The 25,217-nt window shown below is 42.3% G+C and overlaps 1 protein-coding gene across 1 annotated transcript; it reads left to right on the top strand.

Annotated features, from left to right (window-relative positions):
* Positions 1-461: 461 nt before the first annotated feature.
* On the top strand, positions 462-25,217 carry nmd3 (NMD3 ribosome export adaptor). The gene is made up of 16 exons (XM_079513515.1): positions 462-619; positions 896-958; positions 1,977-2,111; positions 2,315-2,411; positions 7,951-8,031; positions 9,357-9,485; positions 10,597-10,687; positions 11,812-11,890; positions 12,414-12,510; positions 13,707-13,824; positions 17,389-17,534; positions 20,944-21,056; positions 21,168-21,240; positions 21,425-21,531; positions 22,453-22,523; positions 24,694-25,217. The coding sequence occupies exons 2-16, from the start codon at positions 915-917 to the stop codon at positions 24,822-24,824; spliced, it is 1,512 nt and encodes a 503-aa protein (XP_079369641.1). The 5' UTR covers positions 462-619; positions 896-914; the 3' UTR covers positions 24,825-25,217.

Here is a 25,217-nt window from a genome sequence, read left to right as displayed (position 1 = left end):
ATAAGCTCTGATCTGCCTACTAAATACTTTTATGGGCGCAATGTAGCCAAATAATAAGTTATTTTTTACAGTTTACAATTTTTACAGTGCTGTGTATTATTGAATATTATTGACCGTTTGTAATATTATTGCTCAATTACAATGGTACCGCTGTCTACTACGGGTCTACTACATAGAGTATATATATAATAGAGACTGAACTAGCGCGAAGCTCCGCCCCCCCAGCTATTCATGTCAGTGGAAGTTGCTCAGTGGCGTTTTGAAGCACCCGGAAGACTGCCGGAAGTCCCTCCCCTGAGTGACGTAGGGCAACCGAGCGCTCAACGTTAAAGCCCAGCTGCACGGGGTTTCCCGGTCATGAATCCACGGGTCCGCCTGTAGTCCCTCCTCCTACCACTAGGACCTAGAGCTTCAACGTTGGAAAGCCTGCCTGCCCCCTTGGTCTACTACCTTAGTAGCAATGCAGGCAATGAAAGACAGCCCCAAGTGCAAGGTCCTTGTCGCAGCAGTGATGACATCATCATCCTTTTCCCAGCACTGCAGTCTGATAGAAACGTGGATGCTTTCAACGCTATGTTTCAACGTGCTGTGGAACTATAATCTACTGGTATAAACGTTGGTATGTTGTACTGATTGTATATGTCGTTCGAAAGGAAATTATGTAATTACTTTGTTTACATCGACATAGATGTCATTGCATATTAGTCGACTAAATTCCTGATCATAGCTATTGTGAGCTACATGATCAGCTAATGCGCTCCGCTAACGTTGCTATGCTACATGTTTAAAAAAAACTGCCGTTTGACCGTGTATTCCATATTGTATTGGTAAGTTATTATAGCTATTCTATAAAGCTATACTATCATACTGATGGCTGATGTGGTTACCCCCGTAGATCTGACTGGCTGTCCAGAATGGAGTATATTCAAGCTCCTGCCACCAGTATCCAGGGGAATATGTAAGTAATTCAAACTTGACTTTGTAAAGCCTATCATAGATATCTAGTCTGACGAAAGTAAAAGTCAGACTCGAAAAAAGGTCTATGATAGTCTCTGATCTAAGATTATGTGTGCCCAGATAATTAATGCAAAGCAAAGTTACTATATTTACCCAGGGTAACTGGACTAAGCATCAGATACTTGTTTACAGCCAGGCCCTGCTCATAGAACATTTCATGGTAGTGGTTCAATGCCTTGCTCAAGGGCACTTCAGCGGTGGTAATTTTAACGTGCCGGTCAGGGAATACGAACTGGCGACCTTCCGGTATCAAGACCGCTCCGCAAACCGTTCGGCCAACGTTTAATGATGAGTTGAATCAGGCATTCTTCTATAGGGTGTACCAAAACTCCTGGAGGGGGCGTCAACATGTGTCACGTGGTAGCGGCCGCCATACTTGCTGGCTTGTCTGGTTTGTTTACATTGAGCGTGCTTGTATACGTTCTTTTTTTAAACTGACCTCACAATGGTGCAGACTTGCTCAGTAAATAAGTGCCACAGTAGGTCCCGTCGAGGAAATGAGCCAGAAAACGGAATTAGATGTTCAGCTTTCCAGCATGAAGACAGCATCAAGGAACCCAGATTGACGAGTTTACAAAAATAAGTAGAATGGCTTGGATCTCGGATGTACGGCGCACGGGCGCAGAGACATAACGTTCAACAAAGTATCTAAGCACAGCCGTGTTTGTTCACAACATTTTCCTTGTCCTTGTAATGTATTTGGGCCCGACGTTCTTTCTATCCATCCTGGTGTTGGTTCACTATGTTCATGTTGTCGCCAAGAACGAGCTCAATATTTACAAAAACATACCACCGTCACTCTATTCTGAGTGATGTGGGCTAGAATTGAATGCCCACGAGAGGGCTGTCCCTAGCTTTTCAGACGCCGCCCCCCCTCTTGGTGACGTACACGTTTTCACACGCTATACATACAAGTATTGACATCATTAATATATTTTTAAATGTTTTCCTGCACTCAGCCTGTGCTGTACCTGCGGCGTCCCTATCCCACCCAACCCAGCCAACATGTGCGTGTCCTGCCTACGCACCCAGGTTGACATCTCGGAGGGCATTCCCAAACAAGTTTCAGTGCACTTCTGCAGGCAATGTGAAAGGTATGGATCTGCATGGGTCTTCCAAAGCTGTTTGTAGTAAGTTAGTCTATTATATAGACTATGTGTGGTATTCTCTGGTAAACTTTACATGTGATATCCAAAACAAATCTTAATGATTTAATACACTATCAATTAGTTTAACATTTATTATCGAACTATAGTATGTGCTATTGGTTGAGATTAAGAGTGTGTTCAATGTACAGGTATTTGCAGCATCCAACCACCTGGATGACATGTGCTCTGGAGTCCAGGGAACTACTGACCCTTTGCCTGAAAAAACTGAAGGGCTCCATGACCAAAGTAAGCCATGCATCCTTTTGCTACATGACATTAATGCTTTCATATAAATGTATGCGTTCACAAACATAACCAGTAAAAAGACATTATTACTTGCACAAGCAGAGCGTGCAAGTACCAGGACGATGCGTATGCACCGTCCCAGCAAATGACGTAATGACTACTTGTGCCTGATACGGCAGTGGTGCCAGACTACATGCATGTATACATAGGAGCATTACCTCTAATCCTCCCGACACTAAAACATATCGTCATTACGTCACCATCGAAAACCAATTACACTCTGGCATTGTACCTTTAATCCACATCTTTATTACGTCATCATTGAGACCTAGTCATCATTGAGAGCTAGCATATGACGTCATATGCTGGGACGGTGCATACGCATCAAAAGTAACCACAGTATACCACTAATCAATTTACAAATTACATATACATATACATAGAGGCATTTCCTGTAATCCACCCGACATTGATCGAGATATACGTCACCATCGAAGGCATTGGGTCCTTTAATCCACATCTTTATTACGATATACTTCATAATACTACTTTTTTACGTGCAAAAAGTAGGTACGTAGCAAATAGCTAAACCTAATAATTCAATATTTCAATCGTTCTTTCAAAGAGAAGCTGAGATTTGACAGTTTGTAGCGGTCGACAGTACTTGCACGCTCTGCTTGCGCACTAGTAGGCCATTTATGGCCTACTTGTGTGCAACAAGCAAGTAGGCACTCGACAGAGTGCAGTTCTAGTTCTTCATGGGTTTTTCACTGGTAATATAATTTGGAGAAAATGTTACAGCATTCTGTATCAATAGTTATCTATAATTTGTTAGCAGAAGTCATCATTTGGTGTACATTTGTATGTCAACGGTTACCATCTCTACCATTTGTGTAGTTCAAAGTTCTTATGGAAAGAGTGAATGGGATCAAACATGGCCAAATTAAGATATTCGGTGGACACCATTTTTTTCTCTCTATTTACCCAAGGTAGTAGCTCATTTTCAGCAACGCCCTGCACATAGAAACACACAGACAGACACACAGTACATCCACAGTCTTATGTTTGGCCACTAAGCAGCTCCACTGGAGCAGTGTTGGGTGAGTGATGACCAATCAATTCCCGACCCAGATTTCGAAGTGTCCTTGAGCAAGACTCTGAACCCCTAATTGCTCCCGATGTGCTAGTTGGTGCCTTGCATGGTTTCCGCTGCCATCGGTGTGTGTGAATGGGTGAATGTAATGCACAATCTCTGTAAAGCGCCTTGGATAAAGGCGCTATATAAATGCACCATTTAACACAGCACGCATCCATGGAGCAGTGTCCTGCTGGCCAAGTGCAGCCAACCAGCACCGACCACACCCCACGCCCAGGGCACCCCGTGTGGACCCGTACATTGTCCTTTCTCTTATGACAAAGACAGCAGGAGGCCTGCCTTGTGTGTTCTACCTTTTGGGGGACTTGCAGGAACTGAGGGGTCTCTAGGACTATGGTTTGCTTCCTGCCTAGGGTCCCCCTACATCTCACCAGACTGTTTGCCTGTGCTGTGTGCATGCATCCGTCCTTGTCCACAGTTGGCCTTACTCTGGTATATTCGAGTCAAGGTTGTTTGAGCCTTCTCTGCGTCCTAGTTGTTGCCGTTGAATCTGTCATCAAGTCTCTCTTCCTCCCCAGTCGGGAGAGATTTTGTTTATTTATTTTTTTCTTGATCGGCTGATACTTTTTTACTTAAAAAACATACCTGGCAAGACAGTTGCTTGGTACTCGCAACCTTGCAACGCAATGCTCTGCATTCCACACTACAGCTGCTGACTGTTGCTGCTGCAGTAGAGTTTTTAAACTCATTGGAATGTGTTTTTAGCGAGGTGAAACTGAAACAACAAAAACCAGTGGAAGGATACAACTTGGAATGTCATCTGTGTGGATGGACTGTGGAGCATATTATGGAATCTTTTTGCAAGTTTGAAGTCGGTGAAAATGTACTCTTTCTGTGTGCAACAAGAGGAGAGAACGCATGCTAATGCTTGTGGGGGAGGAGCCTGCGGGGGAGAGCTGTGACACATTATTTGTATGTATGATATAAACGGCGCACCTTTTAGCTTTTTTTGATCGGATTTGCGAATCTGTGAATTTGACATGGCCGATCCGATGGATCGGTCGAGCGGAGCATCTCTAGTTGTTTCTAACGTATGTAGTAAAAAATATGTATTTGGTTACAGTTGGGACGTACTTTTTAATGCCAGTTAAGTATTTATAAAGATTGTTGTAAAGCACTGTCTTGCATAGCCTCCGGCCAATGGAAATACCAGTAACTTTAATTTATATATGAATATATAAACTTCTTTACTAGAGCCATGTTGTGTAAGAGGTTTGTATCAGGAAAGAAATATACACAAAGATGAACTAAACACTGCATGTGAGAGCGTAAAGTGAGTCATTCAAATTCATTCAGTGTCGGACTAATCATTTAATACAAAAGTGCCACAATCTTTTCAGTGCATACTCTTATTTTGAAGGCCTCCTTCAAAACAACTCCCGGGCCATGAAGCGGAAGTAAAAACGGCTGTGTAAAGTGTCCCATCTTATTTTAATTCACCTGAAAGGCCCAAACATACAGTTTGTAACCGCCATCATCAGCACTTTGGAGTTATGGGCTGTGAATAAAGCTCGTTTTGACCAAAAACGCAACGTGGAAAAATAATCGGAGATAAATGCATTTAAAAAAATCTGTTTACATGAGGCGGACGGAGGTGGACTTTTTCACTTCCCGTTCCTTTGCCGTCTACTCGGTCATCTAGCAACCCAGAGCCTATTCATACGGTGATGAAGAGTGCAATGTAACAAACCAACGCAGAGCCTATTCATACGGTGATGAAGAGTGCAATGTAACAAACCAACCCAGAGCCTATTCATACGGTGATGAAGAGTGCAATGTAACAAAAACATGTATTAAAACAATACATGTCGTGATTGGCACTGAGAGCCTTTGGAAAAAACACGTCCAAACACGTGATTGGCACTGGATGAATTCAAAACGAGCCGCCCCGGTTCCAAAATGAGTCTAGAAATGACAGTTACCGTGTGGGGGTCTCCAGGGGGTCCCTCTACTGTCACTGTACTGTACTGTCACACCCGAAATCATCTTATATTCAGTTAATATATGTGCGTCTGTGTTAGGCTGCGCAACAGTGACACTTGATGGTGAAAACCAACCAAATGCTATGTTCGTGCTTGGACACAGCCAGGGACACAGCCAGGGAGACACATAGCTGTCTATAGGAGTGGTTGCACCACTCAAAAAGATGCACGAGATGCATAGACTTGATGCACGATATTGACATTTTGGCCCATATCCAATTAATTGCAATGTCAAATAATGCATGTATCCACTGTCCAGTAGGTTACGTTACACCTGTTTTACATTATCTGTGATTCTGGCTGCAGATGCAGACTTCTAAAAAAACAGTGCACTCGTATTACCTGCTTTATTTGGCCTACTAATGCACATATCAGTTCAAGCAACAATCTAGTATTTTCTGTGTAATAGTTTTCCAATTGGTTGGCCCTTTTGAAAATGTCCCCAGATGATTGATTGAATCTGCATTCCGCAGCCCTCTTCGTCAGAAAAGGCCTTTACATGCATAAAATAAATAATAATACATTCAAATATTGTTATACATATATTATATAATATTTTAATATCTGTTCGATATCAATATTGTATTGTTAAGGCTGATATTGTCAATACCGATTTGAAGCCAGATTAATCATGCATACCTTAAAAACAAACTAAGCGAATCTCTTAAGCCCTAACCACACCAAAGGGTCACCATGCAATTCCTTGGGTCCAAATGGTTGCAAGGAGTTAAAGCTAAACCGTCTTGACCCTTTGGTGTGGTTTGGGCGATTGAATTCCATGCGTTGAATCACTAGGGTCAACATGCAACAAGACGCATCACACTGTAGGGACAACGCTAAAACCGTCTTGACCCTTTGGTGTGGTTAGGGCTTTTACACCAACAGTGTTTTTGTGAAGCAGTTTTGTTTTGTTCATAAAGGTGAAGTATTTATTTTATCTATCCAAAGGGGACAACTGTCCCAGTCAGTCACTCCCACTGAAACAACCACAAGCAGCTTGTAGCAGATCAACATGGGCGCAGATTGAAAGCAGATATTCTCCTCATCAGCGCTTTGAGCAGACGTCGACGTGGCTATGCAGTGGGGGGGAAAGTTTCTGAAAAATTCCATCACACTTTCCAACTATTTTCTCTTCCCTCCCAGTTGTGGCCCTCTTAGGTTTTTGAACTTATGTGATTTTTTTGTGATTTATTTTAATTTATTACCATAATGATTTGTTTTATTACCTCAAGGAAATTTTGTGGAAGGGACCAAAACTGAGCATTTGACTGCCTGACTCATGCATATGTTGAGGAATAACATGCAAACTCAACACAGAAAGGCCCTTTTGCCAACCCCACCTAGGGTATGGGCGTTGATGACGCTGAGGAGAGAACATGCTCACAGTGTACCTGGCGGGAATCCGTGTGTGTTGATTTCAGAGTTGAAACAAGACTTAGGCTCAGTTCAATTTCATTTAAATTGCCATTATGGCAACATTTTGGATTTGAAAACGGTTAAAGAGGTGAGCTAAAATCATTAAAGGGACCCTTCACCCTTTTTGCAAAAAAATATATATGTTAATGATGTTAAGATTTAGAACACTTTCCTGGGCGTCTTTGTGTGTAATATGTGGTTTTAGATAGTTTAGCTTTTAGCTGATGTCATCGACACTGGGCTCACTTCCTTCCTGGACTACAATTCCCATAATGCTTTGGTGCACTGCTCCTCGTGGATAGGGGGAGGGCTGTCTTACTGGACATGTAGTCCAGGAAGTAAGTGAGCCCAGTGCCCATGACATCAGAGACACTGGTCTCACTGCTAAAAATTTTAATATCTAAAACCACATATTACACATAAAGACCCCCAAGAAAGTGTTCTAAATCTTAACGTCATTAACATATATTTTTTTTGCAAAAAGGGTGAAGTTTCCCTTTAACACTGAATAATGAGAGCACAAACGAGCAATGCTAAATGGAAAAAAAAGTTGTTTTTATTTAGTAAGGGTGGGTACTCGAGGCACCGACTGAGGTCCCCCGGAGACGCCCGGTGGTCTGTAGTTGAAGGAAAAGAAACGTACGACTGCAAGTGGTCGAAGTTGGTATTACCAGTGCAGTCTGACCCCGAATATCAAATGGGTTTGGAAATGTTTAAACTGGCCTAAGACTAATGCTAGGGTTCAAGTGGTTAATATATCTGCAGTGAATAAAATGTAAAGTTTATAGTAAATACACAATCGCCCAATCACAGTGGCATTAGGCCTCTTTGTATCACTACATTTATTCTTGCCAAATATCTCTTGCTTTTCACAGGTCCAAGTCATATTGCTGGCAGTTTGAATCATGTTGGGATTTGCTGTGTGTAAATGTGTGAAGAATTTGTTTGCCAGTACATGCTCTAAACTAGAATGCTCTCCACTCAGGTGCGACTAATTGATGCTGGCTTCTTGTGGACGGAACCACACTCCAAAAGGATCAAGATAAAACTGACTGTACAGAAAGAGGTGAGGACACAGAAGGAGACCTGATAGGCATGAGAGAGTGACATTTAATCTATCGGATTAAAACGGATTAGGAACCCCAACTCAAAATGTAGTTCTCAAAGGCAGTGAATAGATGACCTCCTCAGTTTACCTTTTTTCTATAATTAACAGTTATGAAAGATGATGAGGAGTTAAAAGTGGAAATGTTGAAATTTACACATTGTTGAAGCATGGATGAAACAAGTGCCAACGTTGAGGTTTAGAAATGCACCTTTGAAGCATAGATGATACAATTAGTACTTTCATTGGTTCACAAACTTTAGCTAGAGACCCAAAAGAAAATGTTGATGTCTCCCCGTGACCCAAACGAATGAAAATGGCAGATCTACAAACTCACAACGCCTGGATATTTCACTAGTACTTAAACATTTGTTTTCTAATTAATGGAACTTTTAATGTATTAACTTATATTTACTCGTGTCGCAACTCGTGATCCATAAAAATGGGTCCCGAGACAGTATTTGGGAACCAGTGCTTTATTTAACTGTTGCCAGTGGCTGTCATCTCAGCTCCTTGACCTTTTAATGAGAACCTGAGCCCTGTGCTTCTCAGGGCCAGGTCTATTGTTTGTGCCATGACAGGGTCTGTCATGTCCAATGGTGACTCTCTCTCCCACTGTTCAGATACACTCTAAAAAGCACAGAAACAGTGACTTCAAAACATGCAATGTTTTTTGTCTCTTTCGAAGAGGCAACCATTTGAATGGGACACTTGTGCTCCTTCCAACGTCAGAAAAGATGAGTTTCGGTCAGGCTTTCCCGAATGTATTCGCACAGGACATCTGGGGGTGCAGGAGCGTCCACAAAAAGATCAGACGTCACTCAGACGTTCTGGGTGACGTCAATGTAGTTCTCACCTCATTTGCTGGCAAAAAAAAGTTTGGATGTTGTATTGACCTTGATGTTGTATATATGTTCTTGTGTGCATCTCAGTTCATTTTTGATGGATTTCATATAATCAAATTCTGTCTTTCTGTCATATAAACCTGAGTAATATTTTCTGATGCCAAGTAAGTTAGATGTCTTATCGTAAATGGTTATCGAGGTCACAGCCAGTGTAAAGGGTTGCAGTCTTTAAAGATTTCATATTCATAGATTGCAACCCTAGAACACTACAGTGTTTTGACTGTTATGCTATGTAATGCACATCATCCGTACAGGACAGGCTTCAGACGGGCCTCCTCAGGACACTTGATGCGATATAATGTTGAAAGTCCTGATTGCGTGCCTTAATTCTATGTCTTGAATGGTGTGTGCGTCTGTGTGTGTGTGTGGCTCTCCTACTAGGTGATGAATGGAGCCATCCTGCAGCAGGTGTTTGTGGTGGAGTTTACCATCCAGCACCAGATGTGTGACGACTGCCACCGTGTGGAAGCCAAGGACTTCTGGAACTCGGTAGTGCAAGTTAGGCAAAAGGTAGGTGTATATTGGTCAATGACGATATATATATAATATTGTATAGCTCTGTTCGGGACTGTTGCACAACGTTAGCCAACGGTGAATGATGAAAAAGTTGCACTTTCTTAACGGGACAGTATTGGACATATTAACTGCGTCACATCAGAGGATCGCTGCTACTTGATTTAAAGATGTTTAGTGTTTACTCACCCCTGGAAATCACTGGAAACCATTAGAATGTTGGAAATGGAACATTATCAGCCAATTAACGTGAGTTACATAAATCCTTTATTTCGGCGATTAGTCCGTTCACACTCGCCTCAATAACATTTGAACCACGGCGCAAAGCGCCGCGGCCATATAGTGGCATTTTTCTTATTCCTTTTTTTTTCTCCACTCAGGCTTTTCCGGGTTTTCGGGCGTAACATTATGGTAATTCTTAGGGTCGGGCCGAGCCTCGAGCCGACCCAGTTAGGGTATTGCCGGGCCTTAATTTTCAGGCCCGATGAGAACTCTAATGCACACATGTTCACACATACAGCCCTCATCACTGTTCCCAGGTCGAGTGAAGTGAGGTCATGTTAATTTCTCAGATCAAAAATCCTCCCCAAAACATACTACTACTCAAATCTATTTAATATTCAGTTAAATTACTCCTGCTGGTCCTTTGGCAGTTATGGTTATTGTAACGCTCTCCTGTTGGGTGTGATCTGCTGAAGCGGGTATTAAATGTATTCTGTAAAAAATTGACAGGAATAGAGGGCGTGACATCATCATCAAACCAGGAAGTTATGCAGGAACGCCTACTGAGTGGCAAAAACTACTTTCTGGCCTTGACAGCCCATACATCCACACATAAAAGTCATATCTGATTGCATTAAACAACATTAAACGATGTTAAACTCACTTTGCCTGTTGCTTTGCCACTCGATTTGCCACTCGATGTGCCATTCACTTTAAGCATGCGCATACTCTCTATAGATTCTACAGTGATTATGCACAATATGCAGTAAGCAAGTGACTAATGAACTTTCAAACCAATATGTGTGGAACCCACTACAGAGTTATGTGGTTAGTTGAATATATTCAGTACCGGTATGTGTCTCACTGACTTTTCTTCCACTCGTAGACTTTTCACAAAAAGACGTTCTACTATCTAGAACAGCTCATCCTCAAACACAAGCTCCACCAGAATTCTCTCAACATCAAAGAAATCCATGGTAGGTATGATTTTATAACAAAATGAGAACTTGTCATGTGCAACTAATGTACAATTAAAAGGAAATGTCATTGATAAAGTCCCGGACCACCACTGTGTAGATTGGGGTTTGATTCATCCCTGGTGCCTTGGCCTCGTGCTCCCAACGAACACAATTGGCCTAGTTTGCGGGTTGGTACCTGGGTGGGGAGGGTGTTCTCTGTTTCTGAAGTAGCGACTCCTACACGTTGATAGGGTTGTCTGTTTATCAGGGAGCAGAAGTGGGAGGGATGGCCTGGGCCGTGGCTCAGTGGTCCAGGCACCTTGGCCGGTAGTCCGAGTCTGGCAGTGTGCCGCGGGTTCAACTCCCGATCCCGACGGCCTTTACTGCATGTCACTCCCCCATCTCTCTCCCCCATTTCCTGTCAGCCTACTGTCTGTCCCTCCTATAAAAAATATAAAATAAAGGCGAAAGCCGCAAAACATAAAAAGGAGGGATAGTTAATCTGCCTTATGTTCTTACGGAGTAACGGATGGCAAACCATGTGTGCATATCACTGACCCCAATCAAGCTGCCCTAGTGTGAGCTTCAGAAGGTCATGTGATCTATCTAATTGACATACTGGGTCAGACCAAGCGTTCCACATGCTAGTCATCTCATAACCTATTTGAGGACTCAGATTTCTATAACTCATACACGCGGGCGTACATACTTTACAGACAATACTTGACCCAATTTAACATGCCTTCCCTAATCATCTAGTTTGATGTCCAACATTTGTTGCCATATGTGGCCTATGCCAGGAGCACACACACCTGGTAATCCTCAGACACGCATGCTGTGTGCATTAAGTGATTGCTCGGCTGCTCAGAAGCCTTTATTCTTGGACAGGGTAGTAAAGTGATGATTGAGCCAGTTTCATCTAAATTACCTCCATGTCTCCGCAAAACTTAAAAGCTTTGAAGGCTTCCAACATGTGGCAGCCATATTATTATTTCTTTACAATTTTCAAGCTGCACCTAATATTTGTATGTGTGTTTTCTTTTCCATGTCTGTGTCTTAAGTTTTTCTGGAATGGTGTTGAGCTGTGAATCACATTTGGTCATTTATTTGTGTACAGTATTTGAATTCTGCTTCTCTCTCAGATGGGATTGATTTCTACTACTCCTCTAAACAGCACGCTCAGAAGATGGTAGACTTCCTAGCATGTACTGTACCATGCAGGTGAGAAGTACTAAATGCACTATCAGGATCAAGTTAAAAATTTCAGTAGATATGTTTAACTTTTTTAATCAAATGGTTTATTTAGTAGACTTTACCCTGAAAGACCCACACTACAACCAATGTAGGAATTTGTAATGTATGTTTATTTCTCCTCCAGCTATTCAATATGGCCATGGCGACATGGGCAAATAGAAGGCTAAAATACAGACTAATGCAGAGCCGTTAGCCCAAGCTTATGGTCTATCTGTAAGCAACGGAAAGAAATGCACTTTGTGTGACCCCTCCCCCTCCTGTTTTCATTTTCAACAGAAAAAGCGTTCTTGGCAGCAGCTTTTCTTTATAACGGGTGGACAGTGTGAACACATCCTTAGACCACGCAAAGCCAACAGTGAATTCTTAACTTGAAAACTGAACAACAGTGTTTGGCTGTGATACCTACATATGATCATATATGTTACTTGTATACGTTCTCTTCGTAACTCAATGAAATCTCTGACACGTGATACTCTTTTCATTTTTAAAGGTCAAAGACATCCCAGCGTCTCATCTCTCATGATGTCCACACTAACACGTACAACTATAAGAGCACCTACTCTATGGAAATTGTACCTGTCTGCAAGGTATATACTGGGGGGGAGGGGGGGGGCGCGCCAATGGGTTTGTCAGTTTGTGTTGGACCTCTATATCTGAGACATGCAGACATGTTCATACCATATATGTTTGGCTTTTGACAAGCCAGGGCAGAGTTTTGTTGCAACCCAAATCCCTGCTTCATCAATGCTTCTCTTGTGTGTTTTCTGGTCTCAGAAGATACTTTACCAACATGTAGATTGAAAACACTGCCTAGCCAAAAATCTTTTTATCTCATCTTATTGGTATTGGCTGTGTACCCCTCAAAGCTGATTCCCTAGACTTATTCAGTAGACAGCTGTGCATGTGCTCTAGCATGACAGTTTTAAGTCAGTTTCTCAAAACAAGTCAATTTGAGAGGTATTCAAGTTGTTTTAATACAATAGATGCAATCTTTGGTCATATTTTTATCACTGTTAATTATGCATCATTAAGGTGACTGATTGTTGTATATATCTTGAGAGATTACAAACCTTAAAAATAAATATATATATGTATTGCTCTTGGTTGAAGTATATATCTCATAAGTTCGCTTTTTATTTATTTATAAATATTCTATAATTACTTAATTTACATTCCGCCTCTTACGTTGCTCACATCTCAGCAGCAGATAACCTGCCAGAAAGCTGGATATGAACATGATTAAAGCCATGGGACCAAAATAATTGCATGTGAAATGGCAGGGGGTAGATGAATAATGTTTCTCATCGAGTACACTAGGATGTGCTCTTCAAACCATAATCAGCATTTGTGTGATTGCATCAAAACAAGAATGTTAAATTGCTACCAACACATTAATTTACATTTGAAACGAGGGAAGGGGGCAGTATCACACTTCAATTTCTGCATTATGAGCAAACATGCAGCCTTGCCTTGAAAGGATTTAAATGTCACCAGTAAAATCTTAAAAAATACATGCTGTTGAGAGAGACCACAGACCAGAACTTTGCTTTGCATAATTTTCTGCCATGTTTCAAATACAAAGGTGTAATCCCAGAGCTCAACTCCAAATCTCAGTTACTTTGCAATCTCTGGGGGTTTTCACTGAGGGGAACGGACAAGAGCGGTTGGGAAGCCAAGTGAGCTAAGAGTGGTCGGAAGCCAAGTGAGCTGCCATTGTGAGTGCAAAGTTGTTTTCGCTCTGACCTTACTTTGACTCTCTGCGTGTATTATTTTTGGTTGCTAGGACAACGTGGTGTGCCTTTCACCTCGGCTGGCCCAGAGCCTGGGGAACATGGGTCAGGTGTGTGTGTGTGTTCGAGTCACCAGCGCCATTCACCTCATTGACCCCAGTACACTGCAGAGTGAGTACACTTACTGAACTTCTACGTCTGTGCTCTCCACAACTTCATCTTCATCCAACTACAATACAACTGTGGCTGTTGGAACCCAGCCGCCACTCTTTGACCTAGTTGGATTTACTAAAACCCTTGTCTTTCAACTCTATGTACAGTATTTGGTGAATATGTGTATTAGGCAGGTTGTCATACCAGAATTCCCACACAAAAGTTTGCCCGGTGGTAGAAAATAGGGGTATAGACAGTGAAATCCTACTAGAAATGCGCCACGTCTGTGTGTCTGCGTGCGTGCGTGCGTGCGTGTGTGTGTGTGTGTGTGTGTGTGTGTGTGTGTGTGTGTGTGTGGTTGTAATGCACGTAACTCGAGAACTGTTTGCCCCACCGACTTCTAATTCGACATGCACGTTTCACACCCCCGCAGGGTGTGCCCGGTTTCGAGTCGGTCGGACCCACGGTTCTCCAGAACCACCACAAAAGGCTCTACTCAGGCTCTGCCAGTGGGCCTAATCAGCCTAAATCCCCTGACTCAGCCAATTGATCTCCATGTGGGACACAGACAGACAGTTAAAACGGGTGCTATGACAAGTTGACAACAGGTATTATTAGGTTCCAAAGTTGCATCGTCCTCAAGTAGGCCGATGGCCGACGGGCACGTACAGGTCTAGTTGTAATTAAAGACTTGCACATGTGCTACACTAGAAGTTTCAAGATTCTTTATTATGACATAATTGGTATGAGAAATAACAGCAATAAGATAAACAAAAAAATACACTGTATGGAGATTTTGTCAACTAATAAACTCGTACTATACCGATAACAATGCATGCGTATACCATATCCTACCTTACTGTACTTCAGATTTTGTGCCGTCCACTTAAAATAACTTAACTACAGTTGGCTATATTTTCCCAGAAGTTGTCCTCCTTGTCATGGAATTGGGTTATACTAGTAAACCGATAGACAGTATATCCAATCAGAGTGTAAGGATATACAGCCAGACATGGAACAAGAAATATACAGCAAGATTGGTTGATGGCACATTCTCTACAGAAGAAAATAAAGTAGAACTGCTTTATTTTCACAGCATACAGCACGCTGTATGCTGTGCACTTTGTGTACTCGACAAGCTTGTGCTGAGTTAACAAACTGTAGTCAAATACATTTTAGAGCACGAGTTTCTACCCTACTCTCGTAAAGTAGTAAGGGAATTGCTCTGCTCTGACTACCACTGTGAGCAACCACTGTAGGTGCAAACGTAGGACGGATCAGTCACATTCACGTTATCATTGTACCATCCGTCATCTAGCTATTGACAAGAATTGACAACACACTTGGTATGTTACCAAAACATGGGTGCCAGCTCACGTCACCTGGGATGCTGTCTGGCCCTGCCGCTTTGCGGATGTTGACACATTTGAACACTTGGGCCTCTGCTATGACGTGGTCGTGTTGGCAATTTCCTATCCCACATTTTAAAGAAAAAAAGCTTGTATTTGTCATATTTGCTAGGAAAATATTTATTATATGTTGACAGAAATGGGCTTCCATGCACCTCAAAGCAAACTGAGTAAATGTAGAATTAAACTATACACTGACACCACGGCGCGTAATCAGCGCCTCAAACTGTGACTCCGCCCACCCCCTGGGGAAGTTGTGATTTGCGCTCGTTCACTGCAATGCAATTTGCGGCATTTTCAAAACAATATTGAGCAGAGTAGCGATTATCAAACGTATTTGCAATGCCATACGTTGAAAGATCTATTGCCCGTGGACAAGGCACGCTACCTCCGCAAGTTAGATAGCATCGGCATAGATGTTTGTCCGTATGTGATTGGATTGGACCAAGTTGCATTGGCAGCCATAGAAAATACTTACCCCAGGCTAAAACCGGATGTGACGTTTTTGGGCGTTCCTGTCTAGCTTGGTGTCAGTGTATAGGTTTAGCTAAGTGTATGTTCTACCCTCAAGGTTCCCTGATATCCCTCTGAGAATCAGTACTGTGATGCGAGAGTGGACTAGCCAACTCCAACTTTGATAGCGTGTGCAGTTTAGGGTGAGTGTTGGATTACATTAAAACGGCACTATAAAAAATCTTCATATTTCACGTGTCGGTTATTAGAGCAGTGGAATGTGCCTCGGGTCTGTCTCCTCTGTTGTACTAAACTGACCCCAGTCTGCTTGCCACATGTTCATCACAGCCCACTAACTCAACAGCTTTCGTCTGCTCCTAAACAAAGCATACCACATAAGACAGACAGGCACACACACAACCTTTTTTCAATTGACTTAGACTTGGCCTGTACAGCCAAATGAGCACATAACCATAACATGTGGATTTACAAAGATGTGTAATCAAATCAATAAGAGGAAGTGGCAGATCTGGTGTAATTATTGATCATGCAGCAGGTTCAGAGGTTCTCCGTTGCAGATTTGTGACGTCTTGAAAGGCAGTGCACGCGTTTTCAATTAGTGTTCAAAGGCCAGGCTATTTTTATGCCGGTATTTAAACGTTTTTTCTTGCATTTTTAACAAGAAACACATTCACATAAGGTCAGGCTATTTTCCCACAGAAATCCTCGGAACACAACTTTACAAGTTTTAGTTTTGCTTCCTTTGAGTGTTTATTTGCAGAAGCAGTAAGTGACCAGTGTAGATTGGAAGGTGGTGTTGTGTATAAGGTACAGTGGCGGCTAATGTTAAATGCTGATGGTGTTTCTAATATGCCATGCATATATAATACGGTGCACATAACTACCAATTCATTTTCTTGCTCTTGTTTTTCTCTTACTTTTTTTCCTTTTAATATAATTTGTACCTATACTGCTACATTGTCTGAAGGAAGCCAAACGTAAATGTGTTTCACTCCGATGTACCCGTGCACAATTTAGAACAATATACAATACATGATATTACTCGATACTCATTATTAGCGGTGCTCCGATCGTCCGTTCAAAATCGGCCCACCAATCGGATCGGCTGTCGCCAAATTCACCGATCTGATCAAAAAAGCTAAAAGCTGTGCTGTTTACATCCCAAATAATGTGCCACCGCTGGTTTATTATTGATTTAAGGTTAGTTTAGTAAGGTTTAGTAACCTAACACGCAATATGCGTATGACTGCAGGTTGCCAGGTTTTTGGTAAAATAAATAAAATAATTTAAATTGGTATCAGTATTGGCCGATCATGAAAGAAAAAATCACACCTGTGTGAACTGAGTGGTGCAACTCCCCTCTCCCCCTGCCCCCCCTCTCTCTCTCTCTCTCTCTCTCTCTCTCTCTCTCTCTCTCTCTCTCTCTCTCATATATTAGCAGGCAACAGTGCAGCACTATCTCTCTCTCTGTTTCTGGCACAACAGCGCCACTTTTGCCCCTACTGCTACTCATAGTCACACACATAGGTTAACACGAGTCACATGGGTTAACACGGACATTGCTGTTCCTTGGAGTGGTTGCACCACTCAAAAACCTGTGATCGGAATCTGCCCCCAAAAACGTGATCGGAGCACCTCTACTCATTATGCGCACCATTCTGTCAAAATCTAAAATCTATTCATCATATGTATCCACTAGTTGCTGAGGTGGACGGGGGCACATACTGGCGCAACCCCTTCAATAGTCTCTGTAGCCCAAGGCAGCTACAGGAGTTCATCGTCATGGATACCGACATCATTAGAGACCAGAAACTGGGGTCTGGTGCAGGCGTGAGGTCCAATAAGGTGAGTGTTTTGAAGGGTAAGGTTGTGGCAGTGGTGCAGTAGAATAGATTGATTTATAGGGTAAATCTATGGCAGGCCATGTCACCATTCCATTATCCCTGAGCCTGGCTAGTGCCTTGTTTAAATGCCAACAGGTTTGATGGTACCATTCTGTTGTCTTCTAGAGCAGTGGTTATCAACGTTTTCTGGGCCTACTTGAACATCTGGAAAGCATTCGTGGCCCACCCATCTGACCAATCAGCTGCTGTGTCAAGTGGCCAGATGGGTGCTCGACTGCTCGTTGGGCCGCGTGCATGGGTGGGCACGTCCATCGTTACCGGCTTGGTGCTCTACACCCGGGCACCGGTCTAGTTGTTATAATGATCATTAGACTTAGAGCAATAAGCCGACTATCTCCCAGACAGAGTTGTAATGGAATGTAGAATTAACCCTTCGCTAAATCCCACCCCAAAAAGCGATTGTCCAATTCCAATCTAAATAGTTTAGCAACTGTTGCTATGCAGGTCAAGCTTTCGCCACCTCATAGCTGTCAGTGTTATTTTGCATGGCTGTGTTGTTGAACATATACACGGCTTAACTAAACGTCGGGAAAGTTACACGACTGACCCGTGCAACTCATACCGTTACCGTGCCACAAACTCCTGTTGGGTGGCCGTTAAAAGTAGATTTCTCCCTCTGTCATTTCCTCGTATTTCTAGTTTATTTAAATAATGTCATGTGAATTTGTCCAGTGCATAGCCTACTGCAGGCCTGGTTGACTAGATTTAGAAGACATTTTGATGCTCTTGCTACTGAAATGATCGATAATTTATATGATAATTTAACATGCATCTCTATGGGGGAGAAGGACAGCTTGCCCTGTCTCCTCGCTGCTAACAAGGACATTGGACAAGGATGGGTTGGGGAGGGACTTAGCGAAGGGCTAATTCTGTACAGGATGTAATTTACATACAAATGTGAGGGACTTAATTTATTTGACTACGTTTTTTTTTTAAATAGTTTACCAAAAATCTCTCTCACACTTCTGCCAGTTTGCCAGTGACCACCATCCTTGGTGACATTGTTGTCACCGGTGCCAAAGGTTGCCTACCTGTTCTAGAGTGTTAACACTTTGATTGCTACAAGATCTCGACAGGCCTATTTGGATGTTGCTACCGTTTAACATTGCACAAAGGCCTTGTTCGGGGGCCCACAGCAAAATGTTCTCTTATAGCGAGAATCACACGCATACATCAAAAGAAAGCTGAACTTGTCCACTTCAATTTAAAAAATACATTTTGATTTTACCATGTTCCATTCTGGAGATATTGACCTTTTTGCAACACCTGCATTTGCCTGGAAGTGGTTATCTTGAACAGCGAGCAGAGTTATGGATGGTTTAAAGTCAGAGACATTGACAGGCAGATATAAAATTGAACCCAATAAATATCCTATACATCCTATACACCGAATGAAAGCCCTGAATGTGTACTTTTACGAGGAAAAGAGTAAACATTGATCCCATGTACAGTTAGACAGTAATTGGTTATTGAATGCAGCTTGTGCCCACCAGATAACTTCAGAGAAGACATGGACGTGAACTCCTCAATATTCACAAAATAAGGCCTATAGCGACATATAAATACTATATACCGTATGAAACAGAAGACTCTCTGCTTTCATAAGAAAAAAACTTCTACTGTAGTAATAATAAAAATCACACCCATGTGAAGTGAGTGGTGCAACTCTGTCCCATATTCTGTTCTCTGCTTATTCAATACAGCTCGCTATATACGGACTGAGGCAGAAAGTCATGTAAACCTTTTATTTACAGTTTGGTCTGTAAACTTCTACTGTAATAATAAAAATCACACCCCTGTGAAGTGAGCGTTGCAACTGTTCTGTACTTATTCACTACAGCTCGCTATATACGGACTGAGACAGAAAGTCATGTAAACCTTTTATTTACAGTTTGGTCTGTAAACTTCTACTGTAATAATAAAAATCACACCCCTGTGAAGTGAGCGGTGCAACTGTTCTCTACAGTTGCACCGCGCAATGACGCTATAGGCCTTATTTTGTGAATATTGAGTACGGGTCCATGTCTTCTCTGCAGTTATATCTGGTGGGCGCAATGTGCATCCACCCAGTAACCAATTTATGACAGACTGTACATGGGATCAATGTTTACTCTTTTCCTCGTAAAAGTACACATTCAGGGCTTTCATTCGGTGTATAGGATGTATAGCATATTTATTGTGTTTATTGTTATATCTGCCTGTCAATGTCTGACTATAAACCTTCATAACTCTGCATCCTTTAGATGATGATGATGATTCACTGCTTTCATTGTTTTGATCGCAGTAACATTGGGGGGGGGGGGGGGGGGGGTCATGGGCACATTGGGCAGCAAAAGTCTTGATCGTACGGCTATAAAAAGTCCCATTCCACCGTTCGGTTCAGAACTATAGTATAACGGTGAGACGCGTTGTCATCATGAGCTGATTTTGTTTTTCAAGCTAGTATAGGGAACATGCCTGGGCATGCACGGTTTAGGACGCGGAAAAGTTCGTTATACATTACACCCGGGTCGATTACGTCCCCGACGCGTTCATTGCGGTCTTATCACTACAATTATAATGAATAAAAAAGCGTTACAATCACACGTCTGAGCGATCTCCGATTATGACGGCTCTGCATGGCGATACGTGATCCACCAACGGTAGACTGTCTGTTGTCATGGCGGCCCCTCTCGATACTGTAGTTCGTTTGTTAGTTCGTAGTATTGTAGGCTCGGGGATCGTTTGGTCGCTACAGTATGAAGAAGTAAACATGCATCTGTCCATGTGTGTTGCCGATCTGGTGCAGAATCTGCAGATCATGTGTTAGGCAGCGTAACAGCGTTCCGTATGTTTTTTTTCCGAGACATGAGCCCCCATCTCGCAAGGCCCTCCTCCTGCAGGAGAAACAGGAGGGGAGGGGGGAATCGAGTATAAAAGCCAATAGGTGGAGGAAAGCCTGGTGAGGCGAGGTTAGGTGAAATTTGATTATTTTCACACACGGGCTACATCGGCATGGGCGCATCCATTCTACACTGATTTATACACGTAAAGCGGCCCGCCCTCCTGTTTTCAGGAGGGGAGGGTTTTTTTTTTTTTTGGTTTTTTTTCTGATCACGTGAGCGGGACTAAGCAGCAATGATAGGGCGATGGTTCTTCATTGTCCGGGTGGGTAAAAAGATGAATGAAAGTATGCTATAAAAAAGTGATTGAAACGTATTGATACGTGATCCGCACCCGACGTTTGATTAATTGATAACGTATTGATACGCGATTCGCGTCGGCTGTGTTAAGACAACAATGTGTCTGCTACATATGGTAGGATGATGCTAATTGTCTTCTCCATCGGCGTGTGTGTGTGTGTTTTAAAGCACTTGCTGGCTGAGGTGTGGGTTCAGAAGACATCGGAGATGCATACCAGTCAGCAGTACCACTGTCGTACCTTCCTGGGTCACCTGCTCAACATAGGAGACCTGGTGATGGGGTAGGTTTGTGAGGCGTTGATCGATCAAGAGGTCCAATACTGCCCAAAATAAAGGCCAAATGCATCCCATGATATCTGCTTATTTTGCAACTTTGTCTTACTATGCTACAGCTTTGACTTTTCCAATTCCAACGTAAATGATGAGTACCTGAATAAGATGAACCCTCACCATGTCCCTGATGTGGTAAGAGACCCCATTACTGATCATCCACAGTGAACAAATTACTTTCTTACAGCTCCCCCAAAACCATATAATTGTAGATACTGACCCCTGGTGGTACTTTACCATACTCTGTGTTCAAATGTGCAACATCTTTCATTACTGCAGACATGCTTTTTTTTATTTGAACAATTTTCAAACCAAACAGGTGTTGATTAAGAAGAGCTACGACCGCAACAAGAGGGTGAGACGCAGGAACTGGAAACTGAAGGAATTGGCGAAAGACAGGGAGGGCTTGGCCCCAGACGATGAGAGGTAGGGAAATTATGCAGCATTCATGCCAAGTCCTTTGCCAAGTTTCCTAAATTTAGGACTGGAAAAACAACCCATCTACATTTTATTTATTAAGTGCTTAAGAAGGCCATCGTTGGCTTACCATTAGTTGCCACAGTGGAATAGGCTTCAGGGCAAAGCAGATGAGTCTTTATGGATTTATGGTGGTCAGGAGATGCACGCACATCCAAGAAAATTCAACGGGTGCTCGAAAAAGAGAGAAACTAAAGAGACTGCACACGTTTTGAATGCTCCCAAAAAAATGTATTGCCAAATCTTTATGGATCTCTGCCATAAAGTGTTATGGTCTTACTACTGTATACTAACTACTGTATACAAAGCAAAATATGATTCTACGGATCTCCATATAATATGGTTTATGGTTATGTCTGAGTCATAGTGATGTAGCAGTGGCCAGCCGGTCCTCCCGTAAGCCCATTTTAATATAGGATTAATGTAATGATTTTCAAAAGGGTGGCCAGGGAATCAAACGCGACCACCCTGAACTCAGGGAAACACTGGAGCTAGGTGACGATATCTCGTTTTCAGTCCAACTAGTTTGCATAACACTGGATCATTTCACATAGTTTCATCATGTTTCTAGCTTGCAGCTAAATGAGTGTGAATTATCAATTTTGTTAACTTTCATTGAGGTGACATCATAAAGGCAGGGTTCTCACGGCCATGAAATTCTTGGAAATATTTTGAAATCGGGAAAAATGTTTTCCAGGCCTGGAAAAGTACATGATGTGAACATGCACTGTATCATTATCAGACTTAGCTTTATCCTTCAACTTCTTGTTTATGCCCAGAAATGACAGGATATACAGGTTTTGTAGCAATTGTAGAAATATTAGACCTTAATTGTTGAATGTTTAAGCATGTAATGATCGTGTTTCTCAGACAATATCAGGACTTCCTGGAGGACCTGGAGGAGGATGAGGTGCTCAGGAAAAACGTCAACATCTTCAGAGGTGAGTCAGGCTGATTCCTTGAGAGAGTTTCAGGGCCCCTCAGATTACGTGTTTTAAAGCCCTAACCACACCAAAGGGTCAAGACTGTTTTAGCGTTGTCCCTGCGGTGTGACATGTCTTGTTGCACATTGACCCACATTGACCCTAGTGATTCAACGCATGGAATTCAATGGCCCAAACCACACCAAAGGGTCGAGACGGTTTTAGCGTTAACTCCTTGCAACCGTTTGGACCAAGGAGTTGCATGGTGACCCTTTGGTGTGGTTAGGGCTTTAGACATTTTATTTTCATTCTCTCAAATCCCCTCTTTTTTTTTTTGTCTGGTTGGAGTTTGATTATATATGTTGCTGCCATTGTCTAATCCAGAGAAGCTGTCATTGAGACAGGTCAGTGGTTAATGGGACACTTCACCCTTTGCAAACAATTATATGTTAATGACGTTTAGAACACTTTCCTGGGGGTCGTGTGTAATATGTGGTTTTAGATTTTAGCAGTGAGCCCAGTGTCTGATGTCATGGACACTGGGCTCACTTACTTCCTGGACTACATCAAGGTATATGAAATGGAGGTAAAGTCACCAACGTCATTTTCGCTATCACGCAATTCCAGACAGCAGATTCGTCGCACCATGCGAGCCAAACTGCACCCGGAAGTTTGTCAGAATGCACTGGAGTCAATGAGAGCCCAGTGACCAGCTCATGAACATGAGCTACACAAACAATATTTCTGAATGACAGATCTTTTGTAAAGTAATCGCTTCTGGCAAAAAACAGAAGACATATAACACATTATTGTCTGCTGTGTTGCTCTTTTCGATGTGTACACTGTCATTTTATAGAGGTATCTAAAGGGCAAAAAGTACGTTTCTGAACATGCCAAGTACCGCGAGACTGTCCACTGTTTCCTGTCTGGCAGCCAAATCTCGCGATACCCCCGGAACAGAAACGATACCTGCTGCTGTTTAAATCCTCAAATAAAATGATGTACTGTGCACATCGAAAAGCAAGTGATTAGAAAACAAACTGATATGTCTTTTATATGCCTGATGAACCGATTATATGACACAGGTCTCAATGGTTCATAAATAATATGTGCTGGTCAAGCTTGCTCCATTTACTGCTTTTTATTCATGTAACTTCCGGTGTGAGATTTGGCTCCCATGAAAGTGTCATGGCTCAGCACAGTCACGTGACCATGTCACTTCCTTCTCTAATCTTCCTTGGACTACATGTTGTCTCAGTAAGACAGCCCTCCCCCTATCCACGAGGAGCAGTGCACCAAAGAAATATGGGAATTGTAGTCCAGGAAGGAAGTGAGCCCAGTGTCCATGACATCAGACACTGGGCTCACTGCTAAAATCTAAAATATCTAAAACCACATATTACATAAAGACCCCCGGGAAAGTGTTCTAAATCTTCTAAACGTCATTAACATGTATTTTTTTGCAAAAAGGGTCAAGTGTCCCTTTAACCCCCTTATGGCTATTGACGTATTTGAAGTAATGAATCAATAAATCCCTTATGGCCAGTGCCGTAATTGATGTAATTGTTTAATTCCCTATAATCGGGGGCTTAATGTAGCAACTTTTAGCTTGTTTGGCTATGTAATCTACCTAAAACCGGCTGAAATCCGTGCGTGCACGGTCGATCACGCACGCGCGCGGTCTTTATGTGCATCGCTGTGTAAAATGCGATATTTGGGGCTTGATTAGAGCTTAATTTGACTTGGTTATAAAAAATACGATGATAGTTTAGCATCCCGGACATCTGATAGTGCTGCACAGTCCAAAGCTACTACCGGATGTTATTATTATTATTATTTGGTCAAAATCGGCATAATGGTGACGTTACCGCCACCATCAGGACTGGGTATAATATACTATAGGATTGCCGTGTTAAAATGAGATATAGTGTGTATATCACAGATCTTTCTATTGGCATTAAAATGACGAATTAAACATGAATAGTGCAGGCAGAAGGCACAATCCACTGTTAATTAGGCTGGCCATAAGCCAGTTAAGTAGAGAGTTGGGAAAACAGGGGGAATGCACAGGAGAGCAGGCTCCATTTGGCTTATAGGAAAGTGCAGCTATATATTCTGGCCTTGCATATTTTCGTCTTTAGTATATAGGATTTTCATGTGATGTTAATTTTAGCATCTTTATTTTCAGACGCATCTAAGATCCCAGTGGAGAGTGACACTGACGATGAGGGTGCGCCATGCATATCCCTAATGGAGATGCTGGAAGACCTTACCCTGACAGACGCCACCGGAGGAGAGGGTGCAGACATGATGGACTAGCCAATCAGGAGGCAGCATAGATCACATTCACGGTCTGATCAGTGAAATGAGAGCCCTACAGACATCCTTGTAACAAATGACTGATCAGTCCAATCAGTTGAGTCCTACGTCTGGTATGACAGATTGAGGACAGATGGGCTCATATTTAGAAGCTAATGTATTGCACGAATCGCAGTCCCTCTAAACTGATCTTGAGATGATTTCCAGTCAAAATCTGGGTTTCTGGGTATTAGCTATGCCACTCATTGGCATTTATCTTGTGCTAGCGGAAGTTCTCCTAATGCAATTTTCAACCAATTAATAACCATCTTTATATTGATACAGTACATGGTTTGAAGTGATATATGAATGGAGTACTATACAAGTACATTATTAAAGAATATTACTACTGTC

The sequence above is a fragment of the Electrona antarctica genome (assembly GCF_951216825.1).
Source record: "Electrona antarctica genome assembly, chromosome: 11".
NCBI lineage: Eukaryota > Metazoa > Chordata > Actinopteri > Myctophiformes > Myctophidae > Electrona > Electrona antarctica.
The sequence above is the reverse complement of the archived record's forward strand: the minus strand, read 5'-3'. Positions and strand labels throughout refer to the sequence as shown.